This window comes from Carassius carassius, chromosome 24, assembly GCF_963082965.1.
Source record: "Carassius carassius chromosome 24, fCarCar2.1, whole genome shotgun sequence".
Lineage (NCBI taxonomy): Eukaryota > Metazoa > Chordata > Actinopteri > Cypriniformes > Cyprinidae > Carassius > Carassius carassius.
In genome coordinates, this window is record NC_081778.1 from 28055118 (window position 1) to 28072449 (window position 17332).

At 36.2% G+C, this 17332-nt stretch overlaps 1 protein-coding gene across 8 annotated transcripts in view; it reads right to left on the reverse strand.

Annotated features, from left to right (window-relative positions):
* LOC132103362 (regulating synaptic membrane exocytosis protein 2-like) overlaps positions 1-16683 on the reverse strand; it is a 171751-nt gene extending 155068 nt beyond the window's left edge. For all 8 annotated transcript variants that reach the window (XM_059508415.1, XM_059508411.1, XM_059508413.1 and 5 more), the window contains exons 1-2: positions 16479-16683; positions 15886-16046 (exon numbers count right to left, since the gene is read on the reverse strand). In XM_059508415.1, the coding sequence (XP_059364398.1) occupies positions 15886-16031 (146 nt within the window). In that variant the 5' untranslated portion in view covers positions 16032-16046; positions 16479-16683. The remainder of the gene's footprint in view (positions 1-15885; positions 16047-16478) is intronic.
* Positions 16684-17332: the final 649 nt, after the last annotated feature.

Genomic DNA, 17332 nt, shown 5'->3' on the forward strand with positions numbered 1-17332 from the left:
TTGAGTGACAGCTTTAAATCCCTCCTCACATTTAGCGCCACCCCATGCATCCAGCTTTCAGAAACTCACGTTCACTCTGCTGATCCATAAGCAGATGCTATGACATGAACAAACAATTAATATGATGAGTGTGTACATGCCAAATTGAAATGGAGAATAGGGCAACAAATAAAACATTTGTGGGTCAGTGTTTTTATTTGTCCAGTCTTCTTATTACTAGAATCATTAGTTAAATTTAAATGGACTCCAAACCCTAAGCATTAAAGTTCAGTGAGTAACTTGTAACATACCATTTGTACAGGTATGAATGAAACCTCAAATCATTTGGCTTGTTACAGAGAAGTGTGCTATTACTTTTCAAAGAGATCGGATTGACCTGAATAAACATTTTAAACAAGCTTATTTAAGCTAGCTTGCTGTTTTTGGGCACTTTTCTGCTGAGAAACTGGCTAGTCACTCAGCTAAAACACTAGCTTTGGCCAGTCTGGTAGACCATCTTAAACCAGCAAAGACCAGTAAACCAGCTTAAGCAGTTTCAAGCAGGTTTTTTTTAGCAGGGTATGGATAATAACACATAAGGGCAAACACAACCATGAGTGCTTAGCAAACATATGTACTTGTATTAAGTATGCTTCTAGCCTTAAGTCGCATTTTAAAATGTTATTGCATTAAATGACAAAACATCAAACCAGGCAGTGTTTACTTTAAACAAAGACAGCACAAGCACGCTTTTGAAGCAAACCTTTTCATTAAAAAAATGTATTACATATACACTACCATTCAAAATTTTAGGGTCAGTAAGATTTTCTAATAAATTTTTCTAAAGGAAGTCTCTCTGCCTGCCAAGGCTGCATTTATTTGATCAAAAAATACAGTAAAAACAGTAATATTGTGAAGTAGTAAAAATTTCAATAACTTTTATTTCTTTTAAAAATCTAATTTACTCCTGTGATGCAAAGCTGAATTTGCAGCAGCATTATTCCAGTCTTAAGTGTCACATGATCCTTCAGAAAACTGTGATATATATTTTCTGGTGACTCTTTACATAAGGTTCCATTAGTTTTAATAATGCATTAATAGATGGTGAAATTAAAATTAACTAAAAATAATAAACGTTATAGAAGTATTGTTAATTGTAAAAGTAATAGTTAACTAAAAAACCTTATTATAAAGTAGGAATGTTGGTTTTGGTTAATCTTCCAGACCGACAACCATTAGGCTACTTGTTATCTGAACATTAACCGTTTAGATTAGAATAATAAATTAATTTTAAATAAAAATAGAATGGATGAATGTGTGTGATCCATTAAAAATATGTATTTTTTAAAAAGCATACAGAACAACAGAGCAACAAAAAAGCCTGGATTCACACATCATCAAATTAATCACTCACATTCAGAGGTTCTGAGTACAGAGAAAAACAGAATAAAATAAATAAAAAGAATAAAATAAATAGGCAATTAATGCAATGCAATTAAATAATTAACATTAAGATGACAAAACGAAAACGCACTGAATTTTATGCACTTTAAAGAACCGCCAAGAGTCTTTTTTCCATCAGAAAAAAATAAATAGCAGGCATACCTCAAAGCACAATGTATCTAGTTTTTATTAAAAATAATCAATAAAAAGAAGTAGTCTAAAATTTCAACATGCTGTGCAGACAGTCTGGAGTAGAGCTCTGCACTGAAGATTTTCTCTGATTCGTAATGCCGCTCCCACTGAATTTCTGACCATTACCTCTTGTTCCAGCAATGTGTGTTTTGCTACCGAAATTTTTGTGGCCGCTCCTGCAAACATTCTTTTATTGTTTATAATTTTTGCACTTTCAGTATGCGGGTATTGAAATCGCTTTTGAATGTATGCTCACTGTTCACTTTTGATTTCACATTCACACACACGCTGTGTAAAGGAGGACATTTAATCTTACAAAATCAGATATTTGTCAGTGAGTTCAGGAACTGCTGAGCAGCAAATACTCCAGCATGGTCTTCAGCCATCTATTCTACTCTATTCATCTATCAACCTGGTCAGTCAAGCTCATGTTGGATGCAGGGTTGCAAAGACCATGTTTTTTCACGGAATCGGGCTTCTTTTAAACTGATGCCCTGGGTGATTTTTCCCTGTGGGTAAACAAATATGTATAGCATACTTTTCTTTGGTGGGGGGATACTTACAAAAATACCTTTTAATCCATTTAAACAGCATTAATCTATTTTTTTTTCTTACTTTGTTAACGGTTAAACGGTTTATATGAGCATCCCTATTATAAAGTGTTACCTATTTTTCAGTATTCTTTGATGTACAGAAAGTTAAAAGGAACAGCATTTATTTGAAACAACACATCTTTACCTTGTACACAATGTGAAATGTAATGTGTGATAAACTAAGTGGTTACTCCACTAATAAACTTAGAGAACATTCATACAACCATTAAAGATCATCTGGAAACAAACAGAAAATCAGTCATTCTGAGAAGAATATCTTATAAGTATGATTTATTGTATGCCACTTTGCTTGATATTTTATCTAATGCAATAACATTCAGACATTTTTAAGCATGATTTAAGTGTTCAAACCCTTTTGGGGTCAACTTATATCTACATGAAACAACAAACATGCATATAAACTCAAGAAAATGCAAGAACCATCATTTCAGCTCTACTGGGTCTCTCACTCAGTCACACACAGAGTCACACACAGAGTCACACACACACACACACACACACACACACACACACACACACACACAGTTGTGCTGTTGTCACGCCTGTGGGTTGGGGGAGGGTGCTGGAGCATCTCTTTAGACTAAGTTACAATAATAGCCTACATGACTAACAATAGAGCGGTAATAGATACCTCCAGCATTGTTGGAGAGTGCAATTTCCTGTCCCTGTCCAGAACAAGTCACCAGTAAGTTAAACGCTGTCAGTGTGCTTAACACGTGTTAATGTGGCCGTACACACACACATACCGTAACAGCTGTGCCAAAAAGTCATTAGTGTGGTTACCAAATCCAATCGGACTGGGTCAGACATTGGACACCTATCATTTCCAAATAAATTATATCCAAAGTAGCCTTCATCCTACATAAGCAGTCAACTGTCACGGTGTCATGCAGCAACAAATACACTATCTATTAAAGGAACAGATCACCTGAAAAGGAAATTTTTCATAATTTACTCACCTTCAAGTTATTCCAAATCTGACTTTATTTTTTCTGTGGAACATAAAATAAGCCATTTTTAAAGAATGTGGGTGACCAAACTGTTTTTGAGCCCACCAATTTCCATAGTATTTTTTGTCCATAGTCAATGGTAGCAAAAACCATTTTAGAACCAACATTCTTCAAAATATCTTCTTTTGTCTTCTACAGAACAAAGAAAACCATACAGGTTTGGAATGACATGAGGGTGAATAATTGACAGAATTAAGGTTTTTTTGGGGGGGGGTAAACCATCCCTTTAAAGAATCACGCATCAGCTCCCAGGGCTGCTGTCCAGGGTGCTGAATCTGATTTTACAGAGTCACAGACCAGCACAATCTAATCTCAGAAGGACCGCCCATTCACTGCTCACTGACCGTCTGATACATAATGTACACTAAAGCAGCAAGAGCTGCTGAAATAACCAGTTACAAACTGATAGGCCAGCTTTACAAATTACTAAAACAGGATGCAAGGTTTACACCATATAAAAAAATAAATAATAATAATTAAGTTAAGGTTACCAGGATACTACAATAAACCACATCTGTGGAAGAATTAGTAACTAATTAGTAAGTTCTTTGAGGTTCATGGCATTATGAAAGGAACCATAAAGTGCCTCACCAAGGCTGAATTTTTTTAATCTACATTATAGTAAAAAAAAGTAACACTGTGAAATATTATTACACTTTAAAATAACTGTTTTGTTTGAATTTAAAATGCATTTTATTCCTGTGATACAAAGCTGATTTGCAACATCATTACTCCAGTCTTCAGTGTCACATGATCAATAAACATTTCTTGTTATTATCAATGTTGAAAACAGTTCTGCTGCTTAATAATTTAGTAGAAACTTCTTTGATAAATAGAAAGTTGAATAGAAAATGAATAGAAAAACAATGTACCGACATGTTTTGAAGGGCAGTGTTTCTGTCTGAATCATTTCTTACTAGTTATGGACAAACAAATTCTGATCGCACATTACTGCAAACATCTTGTGTTACAGTACAATGCAATTTCCAGAAGTAAGGAACAAGTCCATGGACTGAATAAAAAAAAAAATAACTTAATTTTACCAGTCCTTGAAAAAAAAAAAAAAAAAAAAATTATCAGATGACAAGAGACATAATTATGAATAGCTTTTGGACAAATATAAATACAGATCACATTTCTGCAAAAAAAAAAAAAAAGATTAGCAGTACAGCCATTAGCAGAGACTTCATTGCCACATTTTACAAATTGGTCAATGAAAGTAATGTCATCTACTTCATATAAACATGTTCCTTAAAAGCATGACACAAAACTAACATGTCAGACAGACTTTATGCTGACAGTTTAAAGCCTGACTGCATGAAACTAAGCCCAGCACACCATGGCAGACCACTGCACACTGAATAAATCCATATAGATCAGTGGTGTTCTGCTGATTACATTAGAGATTTTCACTATAGGCTGTGGGCTGCACAAGAACAATAGTATCCCTTTGATTCACAATCCTTTCTATACTCCTATCAATCAAGCAGATGAGATCCACTCAAAAAGAAGAATTACTGGAATGAGCCAACAGACTAGAAACCATGGAAACAATTCACCAGCACAACTTCAAATGGACTGACTGGTATGATCCAGCCTGTACGAGCACATGAGAAAGAGCACGGCGTGAAGAAAGTGCTCCATCGCCACCTGACAACTCAAATGATCCAATAGGCATCAATACAGTACAATTCCCCAGTGAGAACGCAGTAGTACTGATCTGGTTGATCCTAGTCTCAGAGGTTTGTAGTGACTCCGATAAAAGAAACTAAAATCAAGAAACACTAAAGAAATCCACCAGCTGATTAAATCTTTACAGGATCCCATTAAAATACAATACTCTTCAAGTTTCAGGTCAGAAAGATTTTTTTCATGATTTTGAAAGAAGTCTCTTATGCTCATCAAAGCTTTATTTATTTGATCAAAAATATAGTTGAAGAGTAATATCGCAAAATATTATTACAATTTAAAATAACGATATTCTATTTTAATATATTTTAAAGTGCAATTTATTCCTGTGATGCAAAGCCGAATTTTCATTACTATTAATTCATTTTTTTTTCTTTTCTCCAGTCTTCAGTGTCACATGATTTTCAGAAATCTTTCTAATATGCTGATTTAATGCTCAAGAAATATTTATTATTATTATCAATGTTAAAAACAGTTGTGTTGCTTGATCATTTTTGTGGAATGATGAATAGAAAGTTTAAAAGAATAGAATTTATTTGAAACAGAAATATTTTGTAACATTGTAATTATCTTTACTGTCTATTTTTGATCAATTTAATGTGTCCTTATGGAATAAAATAATCATTCCTTAAAAAAAAAAAATGCTTTTTTTGAGGTCACAGAGCTGATCAGTAACATCAACCCTCTCCTTTTGTGTGAAAACTCTGTGGTTTGGACAGAAATTTTGAGTGAACTAATCCATGCAAAACATACAAAAAGTAATTTAAAACCTTCCCAGATGGAGAAGAGAGATTAGAATGAGAAAATGGGCCAGACACAACTAACCCGCGGCTAGAAAAAAAAACTGTTTTGCGTAGGGCCCCCAGAAGTCTAGGATCAGCTCTGCACACAGAACTTACACACTACAAGTAAATGATGTTTTTTGTTGTATTTTCCTGTCAAAATAATGGAGCTCATTTGGAATTATTCAGCTCTTAAAAACATACAGATGAAACTGCTGGTTTCTTCAGTAGTAGGTGGAACTAATGCTCATGCAGCGAACTCATTGGCTAGCACTTACCTATTACAGTCACAGTTTTGATTTCAGCAAATCATTTCGAACAAACGCAGACAATGTGATTAATATTCATTAACCCAGCAGCTCATCAGATGTTTTAAATTGTATTTAGTAGTATTATCACAGTGTTATTGTTAGGTATTTATTTATTTTTTCTTTACAGATGCACTAAATGATTAACAATGACCTAACTTCTGTCAAAATGACAATATGCATCAATTTTCATGGTTAGCTCTAATTTCTCTCTCTCTCTCTCTCTCTCTCTCTATATATATATATATATATATATATATATATATATATATATATATATATATATATATATAGGCGAATAAACTAAAGTTTACTAGCCAATGGCGATTCTGTTGCCAAGGCATGGACTCTAAAAAGGCAAACCATGATGTTTAAAGTATCAACCAAGTGTGGTTGGCATCTGCTCATCAATCAGTCATTCCATGGTATCATAGGAGGTGAATGTTGTCCAGTGCAATGTGATCTGACTGTCAGTTTTTCTACTACCCAACCAGACCAAAAAGAGCAACTTCAGTCCAAAGCTATTTATAGTCGTCCATGAATAACGTGAGGCTCTTCAAGGATTTACATGCAATCAGTTTCAGATGAACCAGTGCCACGTCGCACTATCACATTTCTGCACTCACTTTGACTGGGCAGCACACACAAGACCCATATCACTTCATTGCATCACTATCTTTCTCTTAACATATACTGTAGTGACGCAGGAAAAAAAAAACACTTAGTCAACAAAGTTGTTTCCAACTGAAGCAGGATATTCAAGGATATTTGATTTTATCTATACCAGACACTGACTGCATCATGAAAAGTGGGCATTACATACTGTGGAAAATGTGACATCACTTGAAAATTTTAGTTATTTCAGAGATGGAGCACGTTTTTCAATTTTGCCAAAGGATTATGAAGATCATGCAGAATAATATCCACCGATGAACTGATCACAACAGCACTATAAACATGCATGAAGAAAGAAATAAGAGTCCATTTTTAATGCTGGGATCTGCTTTAATCTATACAAATTAAATCAAATATGCGACAATGTAAACTCGCAATTGCTAGATTCCATAGTAAGCACTATGGAGTTTTATCTATATGCAAAACAAACTGAGAAACATCAAGGCATACTGCATTTGTGGCAGAACATTTCTAAATGCTGCAAACTGATCAGTATGTGCTGGGTCAGTCTTATGCAATAGCGGCAGCACTACTATACGGCAGCAGTGTTGGGTGACGTACTGCTCAGTGTACTACACTCACGCTGGGCGCTTCCTCTACACAGGAAACTGGCTGAGTTCAGATTTACTCATACACTGTGTATCACAGCATGTTGGTTTGAGTTCTGTTATTCAGTTGTAGTCAACAAAATTGTCTTTGATCTTGAGCATACATAATTCACATACCTTCATGTTTCATTCAGTAATGCTGTTTAATAATGTTTATTAACTTTTGGCAGGCCAATTATAAAATAACAGGTTAAATTACTTCTGGCTCATTCACCTCATGAAGCTGAGAAGACAAGTCAGGAGCACTTCATTGTGGCTATTTTCAATGGATCATTTAAGTAGCACAGTACTCTTACCATTTCTGCCAAAAAATAATTATTTCAGTTTGTCGCTAAGGCAACATTTCTATTTCCATTTTTTTAAAGCTTTTTATCTTGATTTTAGATTTTATTTTACTTCACCTTCAAGTGACTGATAGTGTCTATACATCAGCAGCAACAGAAGACAATTCAAAAACTGAATTCAATAGAGTTACATGTCGATAAGCTTATGATGCAATTAATAAAGGTACAACAACACAGCTTTCACCTTGTCTGCCATTTTGGATGGATATTTTCATCTCACCAGAGTCTGAAACAAAACATCAAATGAATGAAAAATTGTAAAATAAAACACATTATGACATGCAATAAAAGTGTGGACAACAGGAGAGGAGGTGCAGTTACAATAGAAAAGATATAAACAAGATATAAACTGAGAGAAAGAAATGAGAGAATAGGTGACAGGAACATGAGCGAGTCATGAATAGGAAGGCAAGTCAAAACGAGAGGAGGACAAAGGTAATGCGAACAAACAGAGAAGTCCTTCTCAGTGGTCATATGGCTCACTCCATACACAAAGGCCTTTCGTTAATTTAATCATACTGCATTCTAAGACATGCAATCCCAAAATGCATTGCAACAAGCTCAGTGAAAAAAAAAACCAAAATGGTGGACCAGTCTAGAAAAAATTACATTTTAAATCCACATATAATTCATTACTGAAAATCTTTGAAAATGTGTATGTAATAATCTATTTTATACTAATTATTTTATAATAAGTATTTCTTTATGTGAGCAGCATGATTTTTATGATGGATTATTGCAGGAGCTCCCAAACCCACTTTCTTTTGAAAATAAAATAAAAATGGAAGCAAAATATAAGATGCAAGATATTTACTTAAAGTTCCCCCTGAGATTTTAAGTTAATATTTTAATAAACTAACATTTGCATCTTCACTGTTCTCTGATGACGATTAATGGTCACATGACATGCAAGTAAACAGATTTTTTAGTATGTGATTTCTTTAAATGAAATTTTTATTAATAATTCCCAAACCTTTAAAAAAGGTTATAACAATTCAAATTCTCAAGCTTTTATTTTGTCAGAAAACTGGAGACGTGCCATAAACTTCTTACCACAAAAAAGTCCGAAATTCTGCACTTCACTCTGTAACATGAATACTTATTTAAATCACAGCCTTTCGTCTTATAATAGCACTAAGCTATATCGCGATAGTTGTTTTATTTAAATTTACTATGCAGCCCAAATTACATATAAAAATTTTGCATTCGGTTTTATTAATTATTAGCTTTTCATCAAATTACTAACACCCTGCAATTTCTTCCCAAACCCCCATTTGGGAAATCCTGCACTGTATATGTAGAGCGTTTCAAATCAGTCACATCTAAGATTCCACTTTAGAATACTGTCTTAGAAGGCAGCAACCTACTGTAAGCAGATCACTAGGTTTTGGAACAGAGCCAACAGGCACACACTCCACCTCTGGTTAACCAACATTCGGTGCTTTTACAAACCAGTCCATTAAAAGATTAGTTCATTCCAGAATTCAAATTTCCTGGTAATTTACTCACCCCATGTCATTCAAGATGTTTGTGTCTTTCATTCTTCGGTCGAAAAGAAATAAAGGTTTTCACCTTTCCCTACCTTTTTGAACCACAGTACACAGATGAACAACTAACCACATGTAACCTTTCCGACATGATTATGTAATGCGTAAAGTTTTAGATGCACATCACAGAGCTAGTGCAAGATGAGCATTTGTTTTTCTTTTTTTTGTTTTTTTTATAGAAAATGACCAATCGTTTCGCTAGATAAGACCACTATTCCTCGGCTGGGATCATGTAGAACCCCTTGAAGCTACATTGAAACTGCAATTTGGACCTTCAACCCGTTGTTTTGGGTCCCACTGAAGTGCACTATAAGGAGAAAAATCCTGGAATGTTTTCCTCAAAAACCTTCATTTCTTTTTGACTGAAAAAAGAAAAACATGAACATCTTGGATGACAGGGGGGTGAGTAAATTATCAGGAAATTTTCATTCAGGAGTGAACTAATTTTTTAACATCCCATATGTCCTGCTCATTAGAAGATGCTAATGAGCAGGACAGAGACAGTTGGTGTGTATTCTGTGGCGTGGATCGAGCCTCGCTGTGGTCTGTCCCCATGAGGGCAGCCACGATGAGTGTGTGGGGGAGGGGGATCTCACTCAGCTCTTTACATTGTAGTGAGGGATGCCATGTGTGTATGAGTGAGTTTACTATTCAGGCCACAATGTTTCTCATCTCCTCAGTGTCGGTATCTACAGACAGGTTTGAGAAGGGATTCCTGTGATTATTGACGGAAAACAGTTTTAGTCTCAGACAGCACACCCACAGTCCCTTCACTGACTGACTGACGCATTAAATTGCCAAACACTAGCAAACTGGCAGTTCCAATCGGGTTGACTCGGAGTCGGATGTCCAGGGTTTGCCTGGAAACTGATGCATTTTTATGTAATGTTTTGAGGACAAAAGCATCAAGTCTTTAAAAGATATTCAGGTATTTGTTTAGTTATGATTAGAACAGTATTCTGTACATAACTATCCACTGTGGTTGATACCTACAGTATTCATGTTAAGCCGGGCTCACACTGCAGGAGTTCTGCAGGAGTTTTCCCTTCTGAGAAAAAATCTTGTTGAGGACCTTGGTTGGTTCCGATGTTTGGTGCATATTATCTGGTAATATGAGGCGTTTACAGATCGAATCTTGCACTTCCCAATCTACTCCCACACAAATCGGGGCCTCCCCTTTCATATCAAACACGTTTGATATTTAGGATTTTAGACCAGGATGATCAAGGCTATGATTACATAAGAACTGGATAGAAGAGATAGAGGATACTGCTTGTGGAAGTTTTGAAATAACACAAGTGTTTGAGTGTCTGTATAATGTGTCAACAATGTACCACATCCGTAAGGACAAAGAGAAGCGCTGGGGTGAAATCGCCTCAGTTTTGAACATACCGAGTAAGTGTAGAAAGCTGCTAACATATGTAAACATTAGTTGCTGAAATGTCAATGATGATCTGCTGAGTCAGATCACACAAGGCACTACCTCTGGCAGGATAATCTTATATCTTTTAGTGTGTGATTCACCATGATTATCAAATCTTGTAGTGCATGTACGTTTAGGATTGGGGGGGAAGAAAATCAGCGATGATTCTCCTTGTGTGTGCTGCAACAAGATGTCATAATCAGTGAGACTAGTTAACAAATGATAAAACAAGTATGAAACAAGCAAACAAACAAATCAGCATTAAATTAAGCCATACCGGTTTAGTTAAGTACAAGTCTCGTTAGGCCTTAGTGATACCAGAGGGAGAAGTGCAAGCTCTTGAACAATAGCACAACAAATCAGTAACAACTGCTATCCTCAATGCAATCTCTCTCAGTCAAATCTCCTAAACACCCTGTCTCTTATTCTTTCTGTCTCTTTCATACTTTATAAACACCTCCCCTGGCACACTCTCACTTTCAGCTAATAAAACTCTCCCTCACTCTCTGTCTCTCTTGCTGGATATGTTTCAATTTCTTTGTGGCTCTTCCAGTGAGATGACAGGAAGTTGGCAAACCTTTCTACAGAGGGCTTCTTCGTCTCTTCATTCTCCCAGGATTTCCTGAGTTGGCTCACAGCCACTGATGTGTGTGTGTGTGTGTGTGTGTGCACGTGCATGTATATTTACGTGTATGACTCTTTAAAAACATCCCGGAACATCCTGTGGCTTGGCTACCATGGATACAGAGATTCATGGTGCAAAAAAAACACAGCTAATTAGTGACCGGTCGACCAGTTATCCTGCTTGTTCTCCATCGCCACCTGGACTAGACAAAGTCTGAGCCAGAGCAACACAGGAGAAGTCCATAACCACTAATAAGCAAATGTCATATAATACATAATAACATACTGTAACTCAAAACATCATTCCCAGTCCAAGAAGAACATTTACAGAGACTAAGCTACAAAAACGCTCATTCAGAACATCCTCAACATCAGAAAGAAGCACTGATTAACACAATTATGATTGCCTACATTTACACAGTCAACACCAAAAACTCATCATGGCAAGGCAATACAGAGGAATTTTTTTTACAGAAAGTCAAATTTTGTGCTATTTTTGTCTGTCTGTAGCATCTTCTGCTCTGCAGAAAATATCAGAAATATCAATACCAAAATATCAGTCCATAATCCCTTATATCTCCTCTGTTGAAAAGTCCTTCTCCAGTCACTCTCTCACCTCGAAATCCACCAAAATATTGTTTTGGACTGCTTTTACTTGTAAACAGCCCCTTGATTTGCGAATATTTCTCTCACGATTCAGACCAAACTTTTTCACTGGAGGAAGCATGGTTTATGGACTCATGTTTTGGTTAGAAGCAATGTTTTAAAAGTTGTGGATTACTGTGATGTTTTTATCAGCTGTTTGGACTCTCATTCTGACAGCACCCATTCACTGCAGAGGATCCATTGGTGAGCAACTGATGCAAGTTATCATACATAGAAGTCTTAAAGCCACAGTTTAATTCAAAAGGAGGTAATACAATCACTACAGAGGTCACCTGCAATTACAAGTCTTAAATATACAATAGTGAAAGCAGTCTTTTCAACTTAAAACAGGAAAATTATACACATAAAACCTTGATTAACCTGGGTGACTTTAGTAGAAAAAAAATAACGCAAATTATGATATGACCCACAAATGAAGGCATGGCCTTGTGGACCAGTGATGAGAATGTGATCAGGCTGTGTGTCATGTGAAACAGGTAGCAGCTCTGCACATTCACTGTTCAGCAGAGGTGGGTAGAGTACCCAAAAACTGTACTCAAGTAAAAGTAAAAGTACTTCTAGAAATATTTACTCAAGTAAAAGTAAAAGTACTAGTCTTGAATAGTTACTTGAGTAAGAGTAAAAGAGTATCGGATAAAAAATCTACTCAAGTAGTTAGTTACTAGTTACTTTGGGTCATATATACTGAGCCTATTTTTATTTAGATATATAGATAAAATGTATGTAATGTATGTGTGCGTGTATAAATGTATACATTTCATCAGCCTTTGCTCCAATTTATGTAATTTATTATAAAACCCTGTCTGTTTACTTAAGTAACAGATATAGGTGTCATGCCATAACATATTTTTAATACGACTGACTTTATATTAAATGTGAATTTAACATTGAAAGGTAATGTGATATAAATATTGCTACTAATCTTTCATTGTTCAGAAAGAGAGCAAATAACATTTACATTATTAAAGATCATTTTCACTGACAGTCTAGATTTCAATCACTCTCAGAAACTCCCATTAAAATCACTGAAACTGTTAACACTGTGAAATCAATATCCTAATTAAAGATTCGTACACACATCTGCACTTTGTTGTTTCTGACGAGAGAATTCGCCAGAAAGAGGTATTCAGTCAGTGAGCGAGTGAAGGAAGCACCGGCATTTTAGCGATGAATCATCGGAACACCTCTGATTGGCCAATGCTTTAATAAGCTCAAAAGAATCGTGTGTGATTGGTTATAATGCGCAGCGCTGTATAAACGCGTCTGTCTCTGGCTCAGCGCCAGCAAGCGATCACAGATCTGAATTTAGCAGCTGATGATATGACTTGCTGAACGTACTCACGCCGGTGTGATTGTATTAAAATTAATAAAATCTTAATCAGCTATTTTTTGTCTTTTGGAAGCTGCATTCAACTTGACTCCCCTCTGTTATAAGCCACACATGTACAACAAACTAATATCACAGTGGTATCGTGTACTGTAATCGAATGTAGCCCAAGTTATTACCTGTTACACAATACACGCGGTGTTCATCTAATAGGGATCTCCATCGCTAGCAAATAATAGCCTTTGCAGATTTCAATTCAGTGCAGTTCCAGCCACGTTTTCAACGCTCTTTCTGTTCTTAAACGTTACAACTCCGAGTGAACCACTTCAGACGCTCAGCGCGTGCGGCAGGGAACTGAATGACTCATTCAAACTGATTCATGAACCAATTCACTCGTTTGCCAATTGGTTTGATCAAGCCTTTGAACAGAATTGACTCAAAAGAATGAATCATTCGCGAATGGGCATCGCTCATTGCCCAGAGAAAAGTAGACGGCGCGTTTGGAATAAACTGAAGCATTTATAACATTTATTGCATTAAGATAAAGTAACGAGAGGAGCGTCGCCCACAGTAACGAAGTAAAAGTACAGATTTTTCCCCAAAAATTTACTCAAGTAAGAGTATAAAGTACCCATCTTTAAATATACTCCTAAAAGTATTAGTTACCCCAAAAAATTACTCAAGTAAATGTAACGAAGTAAATGTAACTCGTTACTACCCACCTCTGCTGTTCAGTATAAGTAACAGTCAAAGGCCAACAAGCCACCGCGGTGTTGTGTAACTCTACACCAGCCATTTGCACACTACTCTAGAAAAGATCAAAGGGCTTCTGACAGCGTCACTGATGCTAACCAACGATCATCCCTCCCTTACATGACATCAGCACTTGAGTGGCTAACATCATCTCTCTCGAAACTATGAATGGTGTATGTGTGTGTTTAATAGGGAGGAATCAAGTGACTCACCTAACACACACACACAAGCAGTGAGGTGGCAGTTGGCCTTATATCTGTGACTCATGTTTACTTCACTTATTGCACAGAATCGACTATTTCCATGCTGCAGTGTTAATATTTACCTAATGATAGAAGCACGTCTACACACCCTCACAAAAAATCCATGAGCTAAAGACATTGCACAGTTACTCACAGAACTGCAAATACCTCCCTGTTTGAATCCTGGAGAGTCTGTGCATTCATTTATTGCACAAAGTTACCAAATCAATGACTAGGGGATATCAGATAAGCCATAATTTACCTTAAGAAAATTACTATGTTTTAAGAGTCATTGCAAATAGAAGGAAACATTTTCAATAAGTCTGGAATCACCAACATAAAACTGATCAACTAAATATTTATTTAACACAAAAGGGCTGCTTAAATTATACTACTACTACTAAACAATTCAGGTCTTTAGGATAAAGCTCATAAGTAATGCTCAAGGTTGTAAATAAATTACTGGAGCATTGGAATTATTTTACAAGAATATACTATTTAAGTATTTACTTTGAAATAGAACATTTTACAAATAACTACAAAGAAATGGTATGAAACATTGAATTAAACATTCCATTTTGGAGTGAAAATAATTTCTTCACTAAACATTTTTTTCAGTGTTTTTATTTGATATATCCCTAATAAAGAATCTTAGTTTGCCCACAAAGTTCATACCTTCTGCTTGGTTGTATATAGCAGGGTTTTTAAACCTATGGCCCTCAGGGGGGTCACAAAAGGGTGATAGTTAACATTTTGGAGAAAAATACTGATGACTGATTGTAAATCATGGGATTAATCATGAATCTTTTATACTAATGTCAAGCCTTCATACAATATTCGTTAAATGTACACATCTAACATTACTTTGAAAAGAAATGCTGTCAACGCTGTGATACTTTCCAAATAATATTTTGATCACCACTTTTGGCTTTAATACAGCGACAACATACAGTATAAATGTACCATTATACATTCAAATATACATTGTCTTTACAATTTAAGTGACAGAGACCTTCACAAGGTCGTAATAATAATAATATCTAGGGGTCCCAGGCATCAAATAGTTTGACCCCCCTGCAAAATGGAACTATTTCCTCTATTTCTGTAGATTAGACAGTTGTTTTAAACATCCACAAATGTGCCCAAGAACATATTTCATACAAAACCCAACCACTAAAAGCCTATGACTGCATTCGTCTTAAATTCATTTGCATTTATACTGAAAATAAAGTGAAATTCTCCATATTTCCCAACTGAGAACAATCATTCAGTGGGTTTGTAAGTCAGCGAACAGCGCCATGGTGCTGAAGTGTAAGGCGCCGCAGAGACAATGCTCAGGTCAAAACAACATTAGATATTCACATCGATTAAACTGAAACAGCGTGCTATTGTACTATGAACTGTCCTTATGTAGTGTGCACTAGTAAAGGCGATAACGGCGCAAAATTCAATCACAAAGCCAAGAGAATAAAGCGGAAGCCTGATGTCCATATGACTAACACAAATGTGATTCTCACCAATAGACACACTGAGAGTCACCACTAAACCTCCGACACTCGGGCTCTCTCTGTCAAACCAAACGAACAGAGACCATTCACCAGCCTTCAACCAACAGCTCGAGATGTATTTTCAAATACATTTGATCCGTAAAGCTCTTACTTCAACATGGACTGCTCCTTCTCCTCCTCTTTCTTCTGCCTGTCCATGACACCGAGGATAATCTTCCTCTCCTCCTCGGTGAGGTGGCTCAGGTCCGGCATCTCCGGCAGGACAGGCCCGCTGCGGGGCACGGATGGAGCAGACATCTTTACACGCCGATGCTAAAGAAGATCAATAACCAGACTTAATCCATGATGAATGCAAGGTCTATTTGATCAATCTTCGGTGGGTTTTGGTAGGAATCAGGAATCAAAGCATCATGACTCACAGCAGTATCTCTGATGAACGTTATGATGTTTTAAAACACTAACAGAGGTGGTTAAGTTATAATACTACTATTGAAATGATAAGCTCTTAGACTATATAAGGTGGATTTTAGATCAATTAGATCAATCATTCTTTGAGCAATAGAAGAAGGGACACAGCTGGTCCTTTAAAGGCAATGGCTATTGAAATGATCGTATTCCTGTTTAAAAATCTCCTCTTCCTCAACACAAAGGGAATAAAAATAATGCAGCGATGCATTATCAATCAAATAAGCAGATCTCAGTTGTTATTCCAGATCTCAGTGATTATGTGAAATCGCCTCTTGCCTTTTATTTGGCCATCATCCTGTTCAATCCTGCCTAACCCATCGCTGTCATCGTCCTGGAAAAGTTATTTTGCATCTCATAATAAATGTTTGCTTCCCTTTTGAGTCCCTCTGCACTGGTGCCTCGCTTTTCTCCAGGTTTGGAAATCCTTGAAGATATCTTAAATACACAAAAATGGATGCAGCGACATAGAATCCAAATTGGTAGTGTGGGAGGAGCAAAGCTGCCTGGCCGGGAGGCGAATTTACCAATCGCACTATGGCGAAGGCGTATATTTTAATATTCATGAGGCAGCGTTTGCTTTCGGAAGGAAACCATATGGAATGATATAAAACCATTTGACGTCAACACAGCCTACTTAATATTCAAGAGAACTGCATTTGACATTGGAACAGAATAACTAGACGTCAGCATTACCTAATTAATATTTAAGATCTAAACCTTATTCACTGGCAGGAAATATGTACTAGACAGTAAAATAAATTGCAATTCAGTGATTTTTTATTTTAAAATGAAGTATATTTTTCTAGAAGTGTGGTTTGACTTTTTCATAAATGAGAGATTTATTTTGCAAAATAGTCTTAAAAGGCATTTAACTTAAATGCATAAGTACAGTCCACAACAATTATAAAATTGGCCAATTTGATGGAAATCTGGGATTCAGGAACCAAGCCAGCACCATTGGTGGTCAGCATGACCCAATGGATACTGAAAAATCAAGACTTGACGATTGGAAGGTCAGGACGCAACGTCAGTATGACCAAATTACTATTCATGTAAACCTTTGCCATAGTAGGACTCGCAATTTCATTGACTGCCAGTCGAAAATCATAGTGAAAAAACGGACTAGAATC